Source organism: Myotis nattereri (genome assembly GCF_964212035.1).
Source record: "Myotis nattereri genome assembly, chromosome: 1".
NCBI classification, from domain to species: domain Eukaryota; kingdom Metazoa; phylum Chordata; class Mammalia; order Chiroptera; family Vespertilionidae; genus Myotis; species Myotis nattereri.
The window spans coordinates 31,186,574-31,210,337 of record NC_138075.1 but is presented as its reverse complement, the minus strand read 5'-3'; the positions used below and the strand labels follow the sequence as shown (position 1 = coordinate 31,210,337).

The 23,764-nt window shown below is 54.2% G+C and overlaps 1 protein-coding gene across 1 annotated transcript in view; it reads right to left on the bottom strand.

The window, feature by feature from the left end:
* Nucleotides 1–23,764, bottom strand: part of SPTB (spectrin beta, erythrocytic) — a gene marked incomplete at its 5' end in the record, with an annotated part of 64,053 nt that overhangs the window by 28,538 nt on the left and 11,751 nt on the right. Inside the window, 18 exons of the mRNA XM_081086052.1 lie at nt 44–307; nt 1,504–1,650; nt 2,973–3,063; nt 3,173–3,375; nt 3,854–4,610; nt 6,739–6,876; nt 7,907–8,777; nt 9,464–9,614; nt 10,520–10,822; nt 11,687–11,845; nt 12,491–12,608; nt 14,251–14,438; nt 15,242–15,354; nt 15,752–15,867; nt 16,241–16,321; nt 16,702–16,796; nt 18,049–18,222; nt 19,468–19,619. Of these exons, the coding sequence (XP_080942178.1) occupies nt 44–307; nt 1,504–1,650; nt 2,973–3,063; nt 3,173–3,375; nt 3,854–4,610; nt 6,739–6,876; nt 7,907–8,777; nt 9,464–9,614; nt 10,520–10,822; nt 11,687–11,845; nt 12,491–12,608; nt 14,251–14,438; nt 15,242–15,354; nt 15,752–15,867; nt 16,241–16,321; nt 16,702–16,796; nt 18,049–18,222; nt 19,468–19,619 (4,121 nt within the window). The remainder of the gene's footprint in view (nt 1–43; nt 308–1,503; nt 1,651–2,972; nt 3,064–3,172; nt 3,376–3,853; nt 4,611–6,738; nt 6,877–7,906; nt 8,778–9,463; nt 9,615–10,519; nt 10,823–11,686; nt 11,846–12,490; nt 12,609–14,250; nt 14,439–15,241; nt 15,355–15,751; nt 15,868–16,240; nt 16,322–16,701; nt 16,797–18,048; nt 18,223–19,467; nt 19,620–23,764) is intronic.

Genomic DNA, 23,764 nt, shown 5'->3' with positions numbered 1-23,764 from the left:
CCCTTCTCTTCCAACACTCCCAGTCTACAACCCGCACACGTGCCTTCAGCTTAGCCAACATCCGGTTGACACTGGTCAGGTCCTTGCCTGGGTCGTCTGACCGCAGCTGGTCCTCCATGGCGCTGATCCACTTGTTGAGGTCGGCATGGGTCTTCGAGCGCAGGTCGGAGCTCCTGGCGGCGGAGAGCTGCTGGGCCTTCTCCTTCGTGGTGGCCTGAAGCTCATCCCAGAGTTGGTGCAAAGCCTCTAGCCTCTGGGACACCAGGGCTGCAAACTGGGGTTTCTCCTCCATCAGCTGCTTTCCTTCCTGTGTGGGAGGGAGGCGAGCTTACTCCAGATGGTTGCAAAGGTAAAGGGGGGGGGGGGGGGGGGCGTGTGCGCCAGTGAAGCAAGGGATCTGGCTAGAACTTGGTGAGGCCCAAATGAAACACTGCACCCCCTGCGTTATTTGCAGTCGAAGGCGGGACAGGGGGAGCCGTATTTTGGGCAAATGACTCAGGCGATTGCAGTAGGGAGAGCTGCAGACAAGGGTCAGCTGGTATGTACTAAAATTTTTTTGTTTTAATTAAAGAAAAAAAAAAGATTCAGGATCCATCCAGGTACAAGCAGCCTGTGAGTTCCACCCTCTCGAGATCGTCTCCCCTGAGGCTGTGCATTAACTAACCTTCGGTGGGATCTTTTAGTTACTGACTTTTTCTCACCAGGTTTTCACCTGCATAAATGTATCTTTTCTGGGTGGGAACAGTATGATACGACTTGGGCCTAGGAATACAGACCACTCATAACAGTCAATATTTATTAAGGGCTTAACAATCGCCAAGGACTATTCTAAGTGCTTTAATGCTCACAACTCCCTCAGGCAGGGAGCTGCTATTACCCTCATTTTACAGAGGAAGAAACGGAGGTGCAAGGAGATTGAGTCAGACAGCCTGGCTTGGAGCCTGCACCTTAACTACTGCGGACACGGCCTGGGGTGGCCCCTAGGCCTGCTTCCCCCTGGTCGCCACCGCAGGAAAGAGCAAAGGTGCCTGCTTCCAAGATCTAACTCCAGCCACATTTTCCCCTTGGGCCCCGGGAAAACTCATTACAGAAGGCCCCTTGCGTCCCCATCTACAAGGGGTGCGAATGACCACTCCCCATGGTTCTGCCCGTCCAAACGGTGAGGGTCAGAGGACTGCCCTGCTCATGTCACACAGTCCCCTGTGCTGGGCCCTGGTGAGGAGCACAGGAGGCAAACAGAGACAACCGCTATTTTGGCGCTGGATGCTGCAGCTCTGATGCAGGTGTCTTCAGTGACCTGGACTGTCCCCAGACGCAGGTGACCCAGAGGAGGCACCCATCCTGACCAGCTTTAACAAGAATGGATGTATCTGAAGGTTAAGTACTATTCAGAGAAGTTTTTTTTCACTCCCAGGTCCTCTGATGTCCAGCAAGCTTCAGGACGGTGCCTACACCTGGGTAAAGCCCATTCCATAAGCATGCCCGAGCACTCGCGTTACTTACCGCATCGATGCTCTCCAGCCACCCCTCGTGGGAGGCCAGCTCTGCCATGAACGCCTGGTGCTTCAGCCATTTGTTGTGAAGGTTTCGTGCTTCATCATAGGAGACATCCTGAGATGTCAGCAGCTTGTCATTGATCCAGAGAGTGAGCTGTGGGCAGAAAAAGAGGGTCCAATCATCCCCGAGTGTACCCCTTTGGCCAGGGGCTCAGAGCAGGACCTGCTGCCCCCCTCTGGCTGCAGAAGAAAGCCGCGCAGTGAAGTGCGGACATAGCAGAGTACCACTCTCCATCTCTGGATCCCTAACTCCCAGCACAGACAACTTGACCCACATTGTCTCGGGGATAAAATATGGACTCGGGCCGAAACCGGTTTGGCTCAGTGGATAGAGCGTCGGCCTGCGGACTGAGAGGTCCCAGGTTCGATTCCGGTCAAGGGCATGTACCTGGGTTGCGGGCATATCCCCAGTGGGAGATGTGCAGGAGGCAGCTGATCGATGATTCTCTCTCATCGATGTTTCTAACTCTCTATCTCTCTCCCTTCCTCTCTGTAAAAAATCAATAAAATATATTTAAAAAAAAAAAATATGGACTCGGGAGGGTCTTCTACACCAGTGTGTGCAGGGTGACAACAGGGATATTTATGCTTCTCTCCATATATCCAGGACCTAGGACAGGGCCTGGCCTGTTGTAGGAGTATTTACTGGATGGATAAATCCACCCTTTAGCAGTGCGGTGAGAATCATTAACAAACATAGAGGACGTGTTATCAGAGGAAGAAGCCAAGCGCAGGTTAACAATGAAGGAAGCCTGGCTGGTGTGGTTCAGTGGTTGAGTGTGGACCCATGAACCAAGAGGTCATGAGTTCGATTCTGGTCAGGGCTCATGCCCAGGTTGTGAGCTCAATCCCCAGTAGGGGGCGTGCAGGAGGCAGCTGATCAATGATTCTATCTATTTCATCATTGATGTTTCTTTCTCTCTCTCTCTCTCTCTCCCTTCCTCCTTCTCTAAAAATAAATAAACACACACACACACACACACACACACACACACACACACACACCATCTTTACAGCCCTGGCCGGATGGCTCAGTTGATTGAAGCATCATCCCATACACCAAAAGGTTTCGATTCCTGGTCAGGCACATACCTAGGTTGTGGGTTGGGGTGTGTGCAGGAGGCAACCGAACGATGTTCTTACATCGATGTTTCTCTCTCCCTTCCTCTCTCTCTGAACATCTATTTAAAAAAACATATCCTTAGGTGAGGATTAAAAAACACACACATCTTTGCAGATTCTTTGAGAAATGAAAGTATTGTGGAACCAAAGATTCCTGAGGATGACCCACACTGTCCAGTACCGAGTTCTCCCGAGGAACCCGACTCTGAGTGAGAGAGGATCCCTGTGGACCTCTGGGCTCTTTGCTCCCAGAAAGGGCTCTCCTGCAAAGCCGCCGGCCTCGCTGGGCCTCACCTCCTGGCAGTTCTGGAGGAAGTTCTGGAGCTCCAGGTTGTCTTTCAGAAGAACGGAGGCCTCCTGAGCCTTCTCGTTGTTCTTCCTGTGCCTGGATGGGAAGCCAGAAGCCGCAGTCACAACAGGGCTGAGTCTGGGGTCCCCATGCAACACTGCCAGCCCCCCCTGATTCAGCCCATCACCCTGGGGGCGGAGAGTACCTGTCCTCAATCGACTGCACCTTCTCCTTGATCTTGTCTGCGTAGAGGTTCCCCTCGGCCACCAGCTTGTTTCCAGAGTCCACAGGACTCAAAACCTTATCCTGGTTATTCTCCATAGACACCAGGAAATCCTCGAACTTCCGGATCCCAGCCTCTGCAGCTTCTAGGGAGTCTGGGGTTTCCAAGTGAGCCAGCGTGTATTCCTGTTGAAGCAAGTTTCCAGACGCGGCATGAAGATAACCTGAGGAGGCGGTGAGGGAACCTGCCAGGCCAGGGCGCCATGTGCAGCCGTGCGGGTTATATAAAGCGTGAATGATGCCCCCCGGAGCTGTGCAAGGGAGAGGTTCCCCAGACCTTGCTCCCCACCCCTATCCTCACCCTGGGGTACCCACTGTACCTAAAGCCATATGGAAGGGTACCGCCCAGGGGGAAATGCACTTCCCTGGCACTGACCCAAGAACAGGCATAGTTTGGGACAAGGGCTGAAAGGGGCACATAAGAAACAAGGAGGATTGTCTCCCTAATTAGTGGCTAAAGAGAGTCCCAGAAAAGCATAATTTGGTCGCTGAGCACCTGTAGCACATTTGGAGACTCACCAGTGCTGCTGCCCTGAGAGACCACCCCCCCATCCCCGGCTCTTGCCCTCCCCCCCCCACCCCCCCGCCCTGAATACCTCCCTACCTGGTTGCTGAGGATGGCTTCAGCCTGCTTGGCATCTTTCTGGAACTCCTGGAAGCCCAGGCACTGGGCGAGGAAGTGGCCGCGGCTCTCCCACATCCGGCGCAGGGCGTCCCAACCGGTTCCCAGGCCCTCCAGCCGCTGGCCCAGGAGCAGGTACTCGGGGTCCGTCTGGCCACGGAGTACTTTCTCCCCAGACGCCTTGACGCGCTCGTAGCTGTCCTGGTGCCCATCGATCTCGTCTTTGATGGCCGCATGCTGCTGCAGGAGCTGCTCAGCCTCGGGGAGGGACTCGGGCGTGTCCTCCGAGGCCACGGCCTTCTGGGCCATGGACAGCCAGCCCTGAAAGTCGTCCAGATCCTGCAGGAAGGCCTGCAGCTGGCTGGCTTCACCCAGCGAGGCCTCCTGGCCCTGCAGGGCTTGCTGCAAGCCCTGCCACAGCTCTTCCACATATGCCTGCCGTCGGCCAATGTCCTCCTTTAGTTCAGGGTGTGACTCCATCAGCCACCGCGACTCTCGCTCCAGGGCACCCACACGGGTCTGGATGGCAGCCACGTCGCGCTCCAGCCCCGACAGCTTCCGCTGGATGGCGATGACGCCCGTCAGGTCCCGGCCCAGGTCCTTGGTGGACTCCACTACCTTCGTCTTGTCCAGGATCCACTTGCTGGTCTCCTCACAGTCCACGCAGTAGTTGTGCACCCGGAGGGCCGAGCCCACTGCCTCCCGCCGGTCGGACACCATGGTCTGGAAGGCCTGCCACCTGCAAGGGGGACACAGCGACACCCTCTTCGGTGACTCTTCCCGCGGGACGTCCCTTCCCAGATTTCCCACCAGAGTCTCTCCCCAGAGACCTTGCACACTGAGAAAGTCATCAACCCACCAAACTGCAGTGCATAAGGTGCATTTATCCAATTTTACCCAAGACAACACAACGCCAATCAGGTCTGTCCATCAGCAGGAGGCAAAGCAGTGACGTGATTCCAGCCATAAGCGGAGGAACATGACACTTAGCTGGGCTCCGTGTGCAGCTGGATTTCAGGCTAACATGCAATTTCCCAGACCCACTGAAATACTGAAAATGACTAGGAAGCCCACATTATCAACCTGAAGAGTGCTGCGGGGCGTAGGGTCCCAGCTGCCCTAGGGCCGTGGTCGGCAAACTGCAGCTCGCGAGCCACATGCGGCTTTTTGGCCCCTTGAGTGTGGCTCTTCCTAAGCCTTAGGAGTATCCTAATTACGTTAATAACAATGTACCTACCTATATAGTTTAAGTTTAAAAAATCTGGCTCTCAAAAGAAATTTCAGTCGTTGTACTGTTGATATTTGGCTCTGTTGACTGAGTTTGCCGACCACTGGCCTAGAGGAACCATGAAGAGGCCTGACCCTGTTCAAAGTGCCCAGGGCCTGAAGGCCACCTTGGCTCTAAAAGCAAAGAGGTGAAGAAGGAGGAGGAGGATGGAGGGGATAAACTGGGATTATAATGAAAATGAATAACATAATCTTAATCTTTAGGTGCAGTGCTGGAGTGAAACTGGGAGGTGTGCAAAGATCTGGCAGATGGCCTGGGGCCTGGGGTGGGTCTGCAGTGCCTAATAAGCCTTTTTTTAAAAAAATATATTTCTCCTGATTTCAGAGAAGAAGGAAGAGGGAGAGAGAGAAATAGAAACCTCAATGATGAGAGAGAATCATTGATCAGCTGCTTCGTGCATACCGGCTACTGGGGATCGAGCCCGCAATCCAGACATGTGCCCTGAATGGCAATCGAACCTTGACCTCCTGGCTCACAGGTTGATGCTCAACTACTGAGCCACGCCGCCGGGCCAGCCACTTCACTTTTGATCACAGGTTCCAGCTCAATCTCTGGCCCAGGTTGGGGGTACATATGGGAGGCAACCAATTGATGTGTCTCTCTCATATGGATGTTTCTCTCTCTCTCTCTCCCCTTCCCTTCCACTTTCTCTAAAAATCAATGGAAAAATATCCCCAGGTGAAGATTAACAACAACAACAACAACAACAACAACAACAACAAAGAAGAGCAAAGAGTCATCCTCTTCCTCTGCATAAACCTCAGATTACAAAGACATCTCCTGAGCTACAGTCTGCCTCTTCGGATGCTGAGGCAATCGGCCTGTTGTAGTGGCTCCTAAGAACCCCCCTCCCCCGTCTCCCCTGCCTCCCTTTGGGCCCCCAGGTATCCCCACTGTGCTGATCCTTTTCTTCCCTAACTGCACCTCCCCAGTTGCCTCGGGCAGAACAAAGCTCAGAAACAAGTGCGGGGAAAGGGACAGGGGCCATGGGAAGGCGGGGACCACGCGGCACTGTGTGTGTGCAGGGTCCGGGGTGACCAGCGGGACACGGGCCTGCGCTCTGCCTTGGAGATCCTCGAGGACTCCTGGGCCTTTGCGCCTGCATGGAAAGCACCCCCTCTCCAAGGGCTCCTCAGGGCCCGTGTTTTGTTCTGAGCATGAAGTGTGCTCAAGGCTTCCTGCTAATTCTCTTTCTTCAAGCCAGCCGCAAGATGAAGATGCACTTCGGTACAGACAGCAGCTTTCCTTTATGGGCAGTACGTAAGAGCTCTCAGAAAGCATTTTCCCTGCCTACGAAATGTCCAGGGGACGTGGCATGAGTACACGTGGCCTGATTCTAGCCACGGCCACTCAGAACGTCCCCCCTCACACAGGATCACCATCCCGACCCTCAGGCACAGTATGTGCAGCCGCGTGAACACATCTCTCTCCCTCCCTGGCCGATCACCAAACAGCTCCTCCCTGCTGCTACCACAGGGCGCAAGCCTGGCAATGCAGAGCAGGCGACCTGCCCTTTGGGCCACACCCCCAGGGGTGTGTCAGGTGCAGGGTGATGCCCCCAGCTCCACCCACACCTCACCTGGTGTTCAGGTGGTCCTGGTACTGCTTCACTTCCCCACTGCGTGGGTGACCACTCTCTACCAGGCTGTTGGCAGCGAGGTTCACGCCATCAATCTGAGTCATCAACGTCTTCATCTCCTGGTCCAGGATGTCAAACCTGATATGGACAGAGACAGCGAGGACTGGTGAGGCAGCAGCAGGCACTGCATTGCCAGTGGCCACCCAGTCTCCACATGTGTAGCTCTTGCTTTCTCCTTCCACTTCCTAAATACTTTTGACCAGGTAAGGGGTGAGGCTGAACACACCCTATTTGGGGGTTCATGGGCCCAGTTTCGTGGGTTAGCATTTCTTGGACCAACCTAGGAGAGAGCTGGTTCCTTGCTACACCGGCCACCAGCTCAGCAGAGAGGCATAGGGCAAAAACGAAGTGATGGGAGGTTAACCCCCCCAGAGACCATCTCCCTCAACTGCCCCAGTTGCTGCTCTTGGACCCCAATTCCACTGCCTTGACACCTTGACCTGAAAGATACTCACCAGCCAGATGCCCTGGCCCTGAATAGGAGAAGGGACAGCTGCTGGGGGGAGGGGAGCCGTGTAGTATGAAAGCTGACCCTCCTGGGGCAAGAGCCCAGGTCCCTCCAGCCTCAGCGTGTTCCAGGGAGGCACCTCCCCCTCCTCAACTCCCGGGATTCTGTACTAGGATGCACGGATGCACATGGGCAGGCCTCCATACTGGCGTGCCACGGAATCGGAACACCGGGAGTGGCAGTGGCCGTGCAGACCAGTGGTTTGCCAGCTGGTCTCTGTGGCTTCTCTGGGTTCTGTGGCCTAGGGACAGCCACAGAGAGCCAGAGCTGGTGGGCCCCAACCTCTCACCCCCCCTTAACCAGTCAGCTCTACTTTCCTCTGCGTTGCATGTCAGGGGTTCAGTACATAATTCATTTGAACACAGGCTGCTATAGCTAAACAGTACTTGAATAACTGGACTAGAATGAGCCCCTTTGTTTATTTTGAGGAAGGCCGCAGGGGTGAAGTACCCAAAGCCACAGAGACGGATTGGAACCCTGGCCTCACAGACAGACGTTGGCTGATTAGAGGCTGTCCCCGCTCCCTCCCTCCTGGCAGAGGGGGAGTGCATGCCCCGGGGTGAGGAGGCGGAAAGGCAGGAAGAGAGGCCGGGCCCTGACCTGTGCTGCACAACCTCCAGGTCCTCCAGCGTGTCTGGGATCTCCATCTGGGCCAGCCACTTCTCCTTCTCGCCCATCCACAGCTCACAGGCATCCGTCTCCCCAAACACCGTGTACAGGTCCAGGGCCTCCTGCAGCTTCTGCCGACGCAGGTCCGCCTGAGCCACCACTTGCTGGTAGAGGTCCCGGAGGGCCTGCAGCCGATTGGTCACATCCGGGGAATCCCGAAACTCTTGGGGGAAGCCCTGGGCCTGCCGTTCCAGATGCTCCATCACGGCCCGGCTCTCCTCCAGCTCCTCCAGGAAGTCCTTGTGCTTCTTCCCCAGGGCCCGCGTGGCCCCTTCATCCTGCCCCACGTCTTCTCCGGAGAGCAGCTTGTGAGCATCCTGCAGCCAGGCCTTCAGGTCGTCCGCGTCGCCCTGGAACTGGAAGAAGTTCTCGGCATCCTGCAGGTTCTTCTTGCGGAAGGCGGCCAGCTCCTTCAGCTGGGCCCACTGGGCGGACACCTCCTTGATGCGGGCCTCGATCTGCGGGTGCCCGAACTGCTTGCGCGCGACCATGCCCTCTGCCTCCTGGAAGATCTGGCCCAGGTGGGCGTCCAGCCCGCGGAGCTCGTCCTCGAAGGCCTTGTGCTTGCGCTGCAGGATGAGCACGCTGGTCAGGTCCTTGCCATAGTCCAGGGAGGAGTAGATCTGCTCCTTCTCCTTGATCCAGCTCTCGGCCTCGTCCATCTCCCAGAAGAACTTCCAGAGCCGCTTGGACTGCTCCAGCTGGGCCTTCCGCCCGGCTGCCATGTTGCTCAGCTCCTCGAAGCACTGCTCCAGGTGACTGACGCGGTCCTGGATCACCTGGGGGTCACAAGGCTGGTACCCTGGGAGGCATGGGAGGAGGACAGAGGAGAGGGGTGAGGCTTCATTCATGGGCGAGCTCCAGATCAGCTGCCAGGCTAGACTCCCATGATCTGGAACCTGCCGTTTCACTGAGCTTTGGGGTTGGATACAGGGGGTCTCGGTTGCTCAGAGGGCAGGGCATGTTCTTAATAATTATTCCCAGGAAACTTTCAGGGATAAGGGAGGTTAAAAGTTGGGTCAACTCTCAGTAGAAATGTACTACGTGAAATTATTTTTTAAAAAGCTTAGGCACAGAGAAAAGCATTTGAGATTTTGCTCTCCATCAGGTCAGTTTGGGCTTAAATACACTTTTATAAAAATTAAAAAAAAAAAAAAAGCTTAGATACAAATTTCAAGATGATTCTTCAAGGTCCTATTTAAGACCCGAAGCTATAAACCTAAATGGTCTCTGCCGTAACTTGAACCAGCAGAGAGGATGAAGGACGGATGATGTCTCATTGGTGCTGATAAACACCTTCTACTCACGGATTACCAAAGCGGTTGCCTGGTCTGGAGAGTTTTGCTATCCCTCAGGCTTCTTTCTTGCACCATTAGCTAACGAAGGAGGCGGAATTCTAAAGCTAAGGAGATTTATCCAAGCTGGGGTGCCAGAGAGCTGAGCCAGAGGGTGGGGCCCTGGCTTCGAGGGAGACGTCCAGATTCTCACCTTTCCCCTCGGTGAACTGCAGGGTGGCCGTGTTGATGGCCTTCACTTTGTCTCCTTGGATGGCGATGTCAGCCTCCATCAGCTTGTGCTTCTGTAGCAAGTCCTCAACTTCCAACAAGTGCTTCCCGAACTCAGCGGATAAGAGGTGAGCCTGGCAGAGAGGACGGGTGGAGGGAATGAGGAGAGTGCAGAGATCTACACGCCAGGAGCAGAGACCCCTCCAGAGGGGCGGGGGTCCATGGGCTGGGGGAGTCTGTGCAGTTGGAAAACAGCTGCTGCTCAGCATGGAAGGGGCTCCAGGGCAGGGGTTCCTACTGGGGGTGCCCATCGGAGTCATTCCTGGACCGCCTTCCTTGAACCCCCTCACTAGATCTCCTGCATTTGCCCAGGTTTGAGGCCTGGGCAGGTGTATTTTTTTTTTTCAAATGTATTTTTATCGTTTTCAGAGAGGAAGGGAGAGGGAGAGAGAGAGAAACATCAATGATGAGAGAGAATCATGGATCAGCTGCCTCCTGCATGCTCCCTACTGGGGATCGAGCTCACAACCCGGGCATGTGCCCTTGACTGGAATCGAACCCGGGACCCTCAGTCCCCAGGCCGATGCTCTATCCACTGAGTGAAACCAGTGAGGGTGAGGCATGTGTATTTTAGAAAGTCCTATGGTCACGCTGAGGTGGATGTGGGCTGAGAGCACTGTGGTGGAGGGAGGGGAGATTCAGACTTCCTGGTTGCCCCTATGCGGGCAGATCTGGATGCTCCAGGCTCCTCATCAACCCTTGTCTCTCTAGACCTGCAGGTTGGTGCCTGTGCTATTATGAGCCCAAGATTTCTCGATCATGGGGACAGAGTGGACCTGGGCTGCTGACTTTCCGGAGCAGAGTGGGCCAAGCAGTGGACAGGCAGATGCAGCCAGACACGGTGTTGCAACCGCTTCTCCATTCTGATTCTGGGATGTGATTGGTTGGGAGGCGTCTAGGGAAGCATGTGCTAACTGCAGGGCGGGCACTGAGGCCCAAGGGGGGTGCTGGAGGTGGGGGATGGGCAGCCCGGGCCCACCTTGATCTCGTCCATCCAGTCGATGCTGTGCAGCATGTCCTGGAAGAGCTTCTGCAGCGCCAGGGTCGTCTCGAGTCTCTGGCGCCGGGACGCCAGCAGCTCCTGCAGGTAGCTCCACAGGCGCAGGATGTTGTCCTTGCGGGCCGTGATGCGCTTCTGGTCGTGGTAGTTCTCCTTCTCCAGCTCCTGGGCCAGGTCCTCCAGAGCCCGCACCCGCTCCTCGTAGGCAGCCGTGTCAGTCTCGATGGCCTCGTGCTTCTTCTTGGCGGCCTCCACGGCTGCCAGGTCGTACCCGAAGTTATCCTGCCCACAGAGAGAAACACAGGCCGCTCAGTCGGGCTCCTCCCCAAATGCAGAGAAAACCGCCGGTCCCTGCGGAACAAGGGCTGCGGGGGAAAGAGCATTCCCAAGGCTGGGTTCTGCCACCTTTCCCAGCCACCTTATCAGAGCCAAGTCCCAGTGACTAACTGTCTCATAAGAACCTTTACAAGAAACTCGAGATTTCATTCCCTGTGCCATACCTGTGGGTGTGCTGTGCGTAGCGTACATTACGAACAGCCCTTCTCGGCCCCCGCACTCACCACCTGCCTTGCATGGCCCTGCCCCATTCTGCCAGGAAGGGGCTCCGACTCAGAACCATGCAGCTGTGAACAGCTGGTTCCGGGGTGCGCACACTCTCCAGTTCTCTCGGGACACCTGCTTTCCCCTTTCTGGGTGGAATTTAATTTGTTCCCAAGCTCCGAGTGAGCAGGGACAGAGGCTGTCACGGACAGTCAGCCTGGGGTCCTTTTTTAGCCAGTGAAATAGGACCCGGCCCTAGAAGCCAGAGCCCAAAGGGATGTCTGCCACACACAAGATGCGCTGTTTTCACCCCACCCCCAGAGGACCACTGCCTAACGTCCACTCGAGCCCTGGCTTTAGTTGATGACAGGTTCAGGGGCCATTTTTGGAGTTGTGAGGCTCTTTCCCTAAAAATGAGACTTTAAGTCCTGCAGACTCCTTCCTCCGAGGTGAATCTTGATCCACCCAGTCCTGGGGAGCAGGGCTGCCAGGCCTCGGAGAGGCTTATCCATGGCCACGGAGAGGTTTACCCATGACCATGGAGGTGCCAGCTTGGGCTCCAGCCCCGCCGACTGCTGGGGGCTCTGGAAGTGCGTCCTCCGTTACCTGGGCCACCAGGCGCTGGTTCTCATTGAGCCACGTCTCCCTCATGGCGGCCTTGCGGTCAAAGCGCCGGGCCAGCTGCTCCAGCTTTTCCTGCCGGATGAGCTCGTTTCTCAGGGCCAGCTCCCGTCGGTACTCGGCTTCCTCCAGGCTCTCCCAGGCCTGCAGGGGGGACAGAGCAGGATTCTTGGGGCACAAGAGGAACACCTGGATTTGGGGGTTCCATCTCTTTTGCCCAACACTGAGTGGTTTCAGGAATATAGGCTCCCAGGGGACGTTATCTGTACTGAATTCAGGAATGTCTGGGCCCACCGAAGATCAGGGAGCCCTGGGTATGAGCTCTCAGATCCCCCTTCCCCTAAACCTGCCTGGGACTTGACCCAGTATAATGTTACTTGTCTCTGTGACTGCGCTGTAAATGGCTACTAGTATATGGCTACCTCCGTTCTATTAGAATTTCCAGGGGGTATTAAGCATCTGAACCTTGGAAATATTAGAAGGTGTTTCCCTTCTGTTATAAGTAGTTAATATTCCATATTTAAAGAAATCCAATGTTCAACAGAGACGAGATTATAATAACTGACTCCAAAAATGGCTTCTGAGCATCTGATCAGGGGCTGAGTTGATGGATGGACCATGGGTGGAGCTGACCTCTTAGAATTAGGTTCACAGCACCCAAAAGAGCCAGCCTACGCAGTTATTAACACCATGGAAAGTGGCTTGGTTTGGCCCCAGTGACCCCTCCCTGGGCCCTCCCTGAGAACTCAGTCACTCACTAGTAACGCGTAATGGGAATCAGTACTGTACCCGGTTGATGTCAGACACTAGCTTCCCGTCGTGGGGCGTGTACACTTTCTGATTGTTGGCTCTCATCCGGGACTGGATGGTAAAAAGTAAGACTTCCAGATTCCCCTTCTCCTGAAACCTGCCGAGAAAACAGAGGTAGAGAGACGCATGTGGAGATCCCACAGCCAACCTGTGTGAAGTTAGCACGGGACCCTGGTAAACTGGAGCTGGGCCAGCAAAGCATATTTCCTTAAAAAACGAAAAGTGAAAAGGATCTATAGGTGCACGTATCTGTTAAAACATCTATCATATTCACCAACTGAGATCTAACGGTTACAACCCAAACTGGAGAAAACACAAGAGCTACCACAGCGTTTGCTTAGCATTTGCTCCCCTCGGGGAATGGCTACCTGGCGTAGCCTGGGAGTTCCTATAGCTGCGGAGTTTCACCAATCGATACAAAGAAACTCTCCCCTATTCATAAATGAGGAAGGCTTCTGACTAGCTCTTTAGTCAGTTTTTATTGAGTCAGTAGGTCGTCAGAGGCAGCGGCATCCACAGAAGAACATATTGCATTGAAAGCAGCGTTCACCTGAGTCCTACTGAGCTGGCTCTCCCAGAGGCCAGCTGCTCCCAAGCGGGGAGGACAGGCTGGGTTCTGGGAGGATTTTAGGTATCGGAGATGAGACCTGGCAGCAGGACGAGGACTGGAACTAAGGTCCAGGCTCCAGGTGTCTGGGTACTTTCCTATTTCTGCATGTATGCAAGCACCTACCCACTTCTACATCCTCCACCTGGCAGTGGAGGATCAGCTGTATGCAGGGTCTCCACGCTGAGGCCAGCCTCATAGGTCTGACTGCACACAGGCACTTCAGGAGGGCTGTGGCCCTGAGCGCCGTCAACACAGCCCAGAGATATCACCCCTGTGTGCAGAGCCTGGTAGACCCACAGGGGATGTTATCTGTATTGAGTTCAGGACTTTCAGAGTGGCTTAGTGTCAAACCAGAAATCAGATACTTGTTTATAGTACATTCTAGATTCCGTGTCTCACCTTTCCCTGTTTGAGAGTCATGAATGAAGAGCGTGGAAGATGAGAGGAGGAGGAACCGGCAGAGGGTACCCCTGAGGAGCTAGAATCTGTTTCCAGAGAGCTGGGCAAGCTAACAGAAGGGGAGCAGGAATGCATTGTGTCTGTGGGTGCCTGCTTTCATGTGTGTGCATGTATGCACATGAGCCTGGATGGTTGTGTGTATCTGTGCATACGTGCACCCACCCAGGCCCTGAACATGCTGGGGAGAAACGGAAGTCCCGAGAGGCGGGCTCAGAGCTCTGCTGATGGGCAGTGACAGAGGGGAGAGAACAAGAAGAATGCACTTGGTGATCAACAAGGCCCCACACAGAGGGCTCTGAGGCTCGGAATGCAGAGGTCATCAACTCAAAATAAACACGAAGCTCAGTGCACAGACGAGAAAGGCACTCTCCAGCGCAGGCTCTTTGAAGAGACCGGGAAGCCTGAGATTTCACTGCTGCTCCCCCGTGGGGATCTGGGAAACTACTTTCTTTGGCTACGAGTCAAGGGTCACTCCTCAATGCCCATTTCCTACAGGCTGATGGCTTGGGAGCAAGGAGGCCAGGACGGGATGAAGGAGGTGACAGAGATGCAGCTCTCTAGAATACGCCTCCCACGTACACATCTCAAGGCCCAGAGCCTGGCTCTGCCTTTAGGCAGCTGGTTCTCAGCCCCTGATGCCCACCCTCCCTCCCAAGTGCCAGGGCTTTACTTGGGCGGCTTCTCCACGGTGCGGTAGGTGCTGAAGGCCTGTAGCTGCTGCTGGACGCCGGTCAGGGAGTTGGCAAATTTGCGGCTGTTCAGGACTGTGATGGTCTGCTCGATCCAGGTGAGCAGGTCCGAGGCCAGTCCGCTGTACTTTTCAATCATCTTCTCTGTCTCAATGGCATGGTCGATCACCTAGGGAATAGCCTTATTACTCCTCCTCATCAGAAGAGCAATGGTGCTTCAGTGAGGACCACAGGCGAGGTGGTCCTTTTTCTCTCTTCCCTGGAGCATCCCATGTTGGGCTATTCTCTGGGGCCAGGGCTGTGGCTCAGGCAGAGGAATGGCCTGGAAGTGCACTGGCAACCTCAGCAGGCAGCTGGCCCTGCTGGGGTTCAGAAGTTCCCAACTCTTCCCCTAACCCTACATAAGAGTGGTCAGCTCCCTGTGCTAGGACACCAGCCACTAGAGGGGCCAAAATCTTGTTCGTTTTCAATGCATATTAGGAATGGAGGGCTTCCAGGCACTGTCTTTGCTAAGCACCAGGCACACACAGATGAATGAGGAATGGTGTCCACCCTCAAGCAGCTGAGGACCCAGGAGGGGAGAGGAATCTGGCATGAGGGTCTGCACAGTGGGGTGGCTTCCTGGTATACCATGGAGCCTAAGAGGCCTGAACCTACGAGAAACCAACAAATGAAAGAAAGCCTGTTTTGCTCCTGTGGGAATATTCATGAGACGTGGGTCTGCAGGTGGAAGATGGGCTCAGAGTTGCAGGCTAGGACGCCTTTCAGGACAGACTGCCAACCTGCGTTGGAATTCAGCATGGGAGCCATTACTTTGGCTTCAGAGGAAGTTGGTGGGGGTGACCTGCCCCCCACTCCCCTCCCCTAACTGCAGCTGGAGCCCAGGCACAAAGCTCTTGGCATGGGAAGGCAGCATCCCAGCCAAGGCCTGGATGGCAAATGCGGGGACACTGGTCACGAGACACTCGGTACCTTGCCGATGCGCTTGCCCTCCACCGCCAGCACCTTCATCTTGGAGAAGTAGTGGTAAAATGCCACCACGTAGGTGATAATGGATTTCTCATCAGGGTTTTCTGTGAAGACATCTGCAAGGGGAAAGGGTGCTCTCAGGGCTGACCCGGAAGCCGGAAAGGTCAGGCTGAGAGCGTTTATCTCCGTGTTTCTCCAGCATGAAGTTCAACTACAGGCACCGAGTGGCAAGCAGCAGGAAGAGTAATGGTCCGGAGATTTTAGAGAGGATGGACCATAAGTTATGAAAGAAAGAAGGACCCAAAGGCCAGATGAGGTGCCAGGAACCAACTGGAGCTGAAGGGCAGGCCCCAAACAGAGTCCTGGCCTGGCTGCCCTCCCCTCGCTGTGCCCACGGCTTGCCCAGCACCTGGCCTAGACCCCTCCAGGTGCCCTGTCAGTCTGGCACTCCCTCCAGCATAAGAAGTACTGTCTCCCACCCGTACAGTTACGACTGGAGTGGGAGCTGCTCACCTTCAGGGTCGAGGAGCGGTATAATGCCCAGCTGACGTTCGGCCACATCAAATGCATGCTCCAGGTTGTGTCGGGCGTTGGAGTCTTTCAGTTTATCAAAGTCGATCAGGTCAGGCCTGAGGACGAAGCCAGACCGTCAGTGGCCACGGCATCCCCACCAACAGGGCAGCCCTGGCAGGGTGCAAAGATGCTGGCAGATGGAGGGAGGTGATGCAGGGAGGTGATATGAAGACCCTGGCAGATGGAGGGAGGGGGACGGGCAGGAAAAGTGGGAGGAGGATTTGGGAGTGAGGCAGGGGCAGCTGTGAGCACCGGCACATGGGAAGGCAGCAGAGGGAAGTTAAGGGAGGCCGGGCTGCGGAGGGTGAGAGGAGGACCAGCAGAGGTGACATTCCCGTGAAGCTTGAACAGCAACCTACATGCTGAGTGCAATGTGTCCCAACACCTTCAGGGGAACTGCCCCTCCCCACAGCCCCTCTGCCCTCTTACCGGTGCTTGTGTATCAGGGCATTAAAGGCCAGGCCATCCTTCCAGCTGGAGGTGAAGTTGGTGACATTGACGTGGGGGTAGCTGCATCCAAAAGAAACATTAAATTCTTTTCGGGTCCCAGACAAATGTATGGACTTAGGGGCCAATACACAGGAGAGGAATGGACCTGTCTCTCCTCAAGCTGCTTCAACATGAGGGCAGCCGTGAAGCCTCACAGAGGCTTCCCCATAATGTGGGCCCCAAAGACTCATACACCCAACAGAGCCCCCAGTCCGGCCCACACAGCTGTGGAAAGGAACCCTCTGTTCCCGGCCCCAAAGAATCAGGTCAGGATAGACTGTGCATCCACTACTCCGAAGCTGCTGTAGTTCTGGGTGATGGTGTCATGTCCCTTGGGGACGGCAGTGCTCAGGGGAGCGGGTGGGTGGGGAATGTGGCGGCAGCTGGCTTCCAGGGCATACCCTGCCGTCTTCATCTGACACCATAACAGCAACGCATCCTTGGCCGAGCGCGTCTCGCGACCTTCCGGACCTTCCGGAACAACAATGTCCTGAATCTGGGGATGAAGGGACCAGAGGGAGAGGAGTTAGATTTGCAAATGGCTCATGCCTCCTTGCTCTCCATGGGGGGCTCCTTCCCTCTTTCCTCCTCCCTAGCCATCCGTCTGGCAGCAACACCACAGCCTGAGGCCTGGGTCCCAGTGGCCTGTTTCCCGGCCTCAGTCAGCGTCAGCAACACACAGGGGCAGTGACGAGATGGCTCTAACTTGATAACTCTGATGGGATGCGGCGAATAAACACGACACCGGGTTCCTCCCCAGGAGGGACATGCCCTGCAAGGCCGGGAGCAGCACTGACGCTGAAGGTACTGGATTTGGATCAGGAGCTTCTCTTGCCTTTTCGTTCTGCCCAGTCCTGTCATTGTTACTGTTTAATCGAACTCCCCCCCCCCCCCGCCCCCGCCCCCGCATGGTGAGATGGGACACCGGAGAGCACTTGGCCGGGCTCTTCAGTCTGAGACCTGTGTGCTGTACCTTCCTCTTCCCTCCCTTCCCTCCTCTGACGAGGCTCTTTCTGTCCCCAAACCAGCAGGTGGACGGTCCTGCTTCCTTCCCTTGAGCTTTCTACATTTCCTTATAAATAACAAACCTTGAAGTTCAGGGCGGGAAGAGAGAAGTTTCTAATTGAAACACATAAAAGCAGATCTTCTGCACTGTTTTTGCAGTTTCTGAATCAAACTATGTCAAAACCCATAAAGTTACACATATGGGGGGAAGGGGACAAAAAGCAGATCTTCTAGACCAGCGTTTCTCAACCTGTGGGTCGCGACCCCTTTGGGGGTCGAACGACCCTTTCACAGGGGTCGCCTCAGACCATCGGAAAACACATATATAATTACATATTGTCTTTGTGATTAATCGCTATGCTTTAATCATGTTCAATTTGTAGCAATGAAATTGGGGGTCACCACAACATGAGGAAATGTATTAAAGGGTCGCGGCATTAGGAAGGTTGAGAACCACTGTAGACAGACCTCAGCGCGGCCACTAATTCTCCCTCCTCCCTTACAGGGCCAGGCTGCTGACTGACAGCCTGCCCGGAGCTTCAACAGTTTGACGATGCAGAGAAGGGTCACTCCTTCCCACCGGCACTTTCCCACAGGACGGGTTTCTAGCCTCCCCAGAGTGTACACACACACACACACACACACACACACACACTCCCTCTTTATTCACCATTTTATAAGATTCCCAGACCTGCCTGGCTCGGAGAGGCTCCCTCCACGGCCCCTGCCCTCTGGGAACCCACCTGGAAGCGAAGGATGATGGTCCAGATGAGGCCCAGGACCAGGCGGTGGTTGCCGTCCACGATGTCGTGGGAGCCCATGTTCTCCAGGTGCACACGCTGCTCCTTGAGGAACTGCAGGGCCTTGTCCACGTTCTCCAGGCAGTGGATGCGCATCTTCCCCTTCGTGGGCTTTGGCTGGGGGACAGCAGTGGCCCGTGGGCATGGAGGGACCTCACAGTGTCCGCAGAGGTGGCCGCAGCCTGCACCAGCTCCTACCTTCAGCAGCCACCCTCCACCCTCCTGGCTCAACTCCAACTCCCACACTCACGCCTTGACACTTTCCAACCCCATTCTTTCAGCAAAGTTCAGAGGTTCCCTCCCTCAAGCATCCTGCAATCAGGCTGCATCAGTACCGAGCCTGGGGCTAAACCAAGCCTTCTGGGTGGGTGATAAATGGTATTCAAACCCAATAAGTAACCGGTAGTTGAGCACTTATTGGGTATGTGCCAAGCACAGTGATAAGGACTATTTACTGCCAGTTGGTGATAAGAGTGGCTTTCAGTTTGGTGACTGATAATGGGTCTATCCCACCATCCAACCTCCTCCCTCCTCACCCCCCAGTGGCACCAGCCAAAATTCAAGGGACCACCATTGATGGGTAACCTCATCATCTGAAGGGTTCCCAGGGGGTAATTCTCACTAGTGGGCTTTTAATGCAGGGTAAGAGGCAGAACTTAGCCTGGAGTTGAAAAGGCAGCAGAATAATATGGTACCTTTTCACCAGACCCCAAGGATCTTAGATCACTTCATTAGGCACAGGTGTTATGTCCCTAGTTTCACACTCGGGGGGGGGGGGGGGGGAAACAAAGCAAAGAAGGTCAGGCGTGATAGGCCCAAGGTCACAATGAAAGTAACTGAGGAAAACATGGACCTAAATCTGGTTCTCCCTCGGGGGCAACATTACTGCTGGTGGGTTACAACCGAGAGGGCCCGTAATAGACTTCCATGCATAAGAGCAATGGAACACACAAGACAGCATCTTCCACACTTTCCCTTGGTTCCAAGAAGGATGCACAATTCTCCAGCTGGGTAATGGGAAGCCATCAGTCCATGTATCTCCCCCTGTGCACGGAGGTTGAGCGTGGCCATTGCAGACCAGCCACAGATGCCCAGATCCCAAGTGGAGAAAGTCAAGAGCTCCACACGGCTTCCTGGAGAAGCATGAAGGCTGGCAGAGGCCAGAGGAGGCCAGAAATTCTGAGAACAGGTCAGAGAACCTAGCCAGCCACGGGGACACCGCACCTCCTTAAGTATGAAAACCTCCCAAAAGAATAGGGAGAAACCTGGAAGGCCAGGAGAACTGGAGAGGCCCCCAGACCATATCTTTCCTGAAGGGGGATGGCCCCAGCCACAGGCCCCCGGCACAGCAAGGAGCGTTACCAGCATCTCTCCAGAGAGCACCTCCAGCAGCTTGATGAGCATCTGTCCATCCCGCAGGTCCTTGTAGAGGTCGGTGATGCGACAGGACTTGCGGGCCAGGTGCGAGTTCACCCATTTCGTGAAGGTCTTCTTCTGAACAACTTCTCGCTCATCTGTGTGGGGAGAAGAGTCCTAGGTTAGGTTCCCGAGGTGGGCAAGGGCAAGGGGCAATGGCATGGAGTCAAAGGGTTTTCTCTGAAACTCAGAGTCCCCCATCTCTGGCAAAGGAGGTTGATGTATCTATTCCACACCCTTCCTGGAAGCATTTGTGATCAGAGCATAGCCTTTTGGTAACACAGGCCCACGTGCTGTGACGGGGCCAATGAAGAGATAACTCCCACTACCCTATTCCATGCACAGTATCAAGACACCTGTCCTTCATCCATCTGTTTTCCTGTGCCAGTCAGAATGTTCTGTACCACCGTGCCAGTGAGCTTAGACTTCAATGCCAGCTTCACCAATCCAACTATTCAGCAAATATTCCCTCTGCTAGAATCGTCTCTTGACCTCTCCCTCACTCCACTCTTTCCCCTAAATCCTATTCATCCTTTAGGAATCACCCTGGCGGTATAAGATTTTTCTCCTTAAAGTTTCTTCTGACCCTTCACCTAGGTCAGGTCTCCCCTTGTGTGCCTTGACCCTCGCGTTTGCATTTCTCATTTATGTTTTGCTTCACACCTGTACTAATTTAAAGTCTGTCTTGCAGGCTTCTTGAGCCTAGGGAAGTCTGTCTTGCTCACCTCTATCTCCCCAAGGCTTGACGCCTGACACAGTGGCTACCCCATAGCTGTATTGTGGCTGAATGTACGGACACGGATTCAGTTCCTGCTGGTGCAGGCCTGTGCCAGCCTGATCACACATGAAGGGAAAACAAACTGTCTGTCTTCGAGGAGCTCCGGGGAGGGAGGAAAGAATGATGAACAAGGAGACAGGGAGACCATGTGCAATCTATGATCCGAGTGGAGTTGGGGATAATAGAGGCGTGGCCGGGGGGCTCCCCACGACTATTTCTCTCACACCCAGAATGGCAGGCAGGGGCTCTCCACCTTCAGACCCGGGAGCTGACATGACACCCCCAATCCTAAGTCAGCATCAGCCAAACCAGGCTTCTGGCCCACACCGTAGCAGTGCAGGCGGATGCCTCTCAGCACCTCTGCAAAGCCTGGCGAGCTGTCCAGTTAGGGCTGGGAAGCTTGACGAAGATGCTGGAGGAGGGCAGAAGGCTGGGCTAGGAGAAAGACTGGGGGAGGGTGAAAGAGAGAGAAGAGTGGTAGAAAAATAGAAAAAAGTGGGGAGAAGAGAGGAAGAGGAGTGAACCTCCATCTGTTTGTTTTAGTGAACTGTTTGTGGTAACCGGCTTCTGGGCACTTTGGCCGAAGACTCCAGGCGGGAGCTGACTTGGCAGTGTGGCTGGGCCCGGGGCCCTGGAGGATCCCCAGGGTCAGTCACAGCCAGGAGGGAATGTCAGCGCCTCAGGAGCAGGCTCACTGTTGTCTGCTCAACTGAGCCCCAACTGTGGGAGGGCTGGCTTCTTAAATTATTAAATATCTATGTAACAACAAAAAGAGAAGTCCAGTCAGCACCCTCTCGAGGGTACAATCCTGGCGGTTCCCGAGGCTCACAGCATCAAACTCCTTCCCCCTGTGTGGCTATTTTAGTGTTAGGAGCTCAGGTCCTTTATTCATTCACCCAGCAGATGTTTACTGTATACCCATCAGGTGCCAGGCTCTGGGTGGAGATGGGGAATTCAAGGACAGGAAGGAGGGCTCCTATTCTGAGTCAGACATATTCTATTATAAATATGATGAGCGCTGGAATCGTACATAGAGAATTCAACGGCAGCCATCTAAATAAGACTTCTAAGAAAAGAAAATACTACAGCTAAATACACAAATCTTATGTAAATAAAACATTGAAGTGGCATTCATTCATTCTAGGACATTGGGCAAAGTTTCAGAGGGAAAAGACCCCTTACTCATTTGTTGGCAGCGAATTAAACCACTTTCCTGATTTCAAGGACTGCTTCAGTAAAATACAACTAAAGTTTTGATGACGTAATTAACAGAAAGCAGTTACATTTATTCTGGGACATGTCTGGTTCCAACAGAGTCTGCCGCAGTCCCACGGAAGCTGTTCCCCCAAACCCGTATCTGTTCTTTATTTAAAAAAAAATAGGTTTTTATTGATTTTAAAGAGAGAGGAAAAGGAGAGAGAGCTAGAAACATCGATGAGAAGGAAACATCAACATCGATGAGCTACCTCCTGCATGTCCCCTGCTGGGGATCGAGCCTGCAACCCGGGCATGTGCCCTGATGGGGGATGGAACCAGCAACCTCCTGGTGCATAGGTTGATGGTCAACCACTGAGCCACACCGGCTGGACAACCCAGATCTGTCCTTTAAGAGACCAGCTCTTCCAATCAGTTGTGGAGCTTTTGACCAAGGGGCTGAAATTTTTAGCCCCTTTAGAGGTGAGTGTCTAAAAACACTAAAGTCCTAGTCCTGGTGTGGCTCAGTGGTTGGGCTTCCTCCTGGGTACCAAAAAGGTTGCTGGTTCGATTCCCAGTCAGAGCACATGCCTGGGTTCCGGGCTCAATCCCCGGAAGGGGGCGTGCAGGAGGCAGCCGATCGATGTTCCACTCTCACATCAATGTTTCTTTCTCTCTCTCTCTCTCTCACTTCCTCTCTCTAAAAATCAATAAGAAATAAAAACACTGAAGTTCTTTCTTCTCTCACTTTCTCTGTCTTTAAGACTCCAAAAATTTCACTACATGGTTGCTAAGACCCATTCCCCTGTGCCTAGCAAAGTGTAACAAAGTATGCCTAGCTGGGTGCGTGGGCTTTAATTCTAGGCTGCTGGGTTGGCCCATAAATCAGTGCGATGCCCCCGGTCTTCAGCACACGGACGATACCTCCTGGCCCCCCAAATATGGGAGGTGCAGGTTTAGAGCTCAGGCAGGCACCCGGGGTCCAGGCCTCCGTTTCCTTGAAGGCTGGGGTGAAGCTGCCTGGAATCCCCAGCACCTGAAACACGTGGTGTGGAGACATGGGAGCGATTCTGAGAAGCCATGTTGGCCACAGGAGAGAAAAGGCCCAGGGGTGGGGATTAATTTCCATTAGCTCGTTGGCTCCGGCTGCTCCACATTGGAACACTCAGCACATTCTCCCAGCAGGAGCCTTCCAAGTGCAGGAGAGGCTGTGGCTGGGAGCCAGCTGGGCTGGGAACCCGGGTGGTTCGGAAAGGCCCAGGAGGCGGCCGTGCATTGGACCTGGTGTCCCCAGGGGGCTTGGGCTGCTCTGCAGGGACCTGCTGTGGAAAGGAGGCCTCAGCCAGGCCTGCCAGCACAGGCCTTATTTCTAGAGCCCTAACCCTGCCAGCACAGGAAAGGAGACAAGCCTGCCAGCATGGCCTGACTCGGATCCACTCGTGCCTCTGCTGCCATCCAGTCCAGGGCCTCTCCGTTCCCATTTGTGTCTCTCCCTTTCTTTCCCAGGCTGTGGCCATCCTCATTCCTGCCTACATGTCAGGCCTTCCCCAGAAAACTCTGACCAAGGAGCTAGAATTACTGTCTGGGCATCGTGACTGGGTGGTCTTTCCTTTATATCCCCCTTCAAAGGTTTAGTTTGAGCCCTGGCCAGGGTGGCTCAATTGGCTGGGCATCATCCCATGCACCGAAAGGTTGCCAGTTCAATTCCCAGTCAGGGCACATGCCCAGGTTGCAGGCTTGATCTCTGGCAGGGGTGTGCAGAATGTTTTCCTCTCTCTTTCCCTCTCCCTTCTTCTCTCTCTGAAAATCAATAATAACATTTAATTAAAAAAAAAAAAAAGGTTTGCATGGCTGGTGTGGCTCAGTGGTTGAGCACCGACCTATGAACCAGGAGATCACAGTTCGATTCCCAGTCAGGGCACGTGCCCAGATTGTGGGCTTGCTCCCCAGTATGGGGAGTGTAGGAGACAGCCAATCAATGATTCTCTCTCATCACTGATGTTTCTATCTCTCTCTCTCTCCCTCTCCCTTCCTCTCTGAAATCAATAAAAATATATTAAAAAATAAATAGGTTTAGTCTGAGACCAAAACTCAAATACTTATCCAATAATATGTGAGTTCATACATGGAAAGTGCTTAAAACAGTACCTGGCCCACAGAAAGCTTGCTGTCATGTTAACTATCATCGTCAGCATCACTACTATTACTATTACTATTAATTACTATTACTATTATTACATGCAGGCCCATCCTAAATGCTGCAGGGAGCAT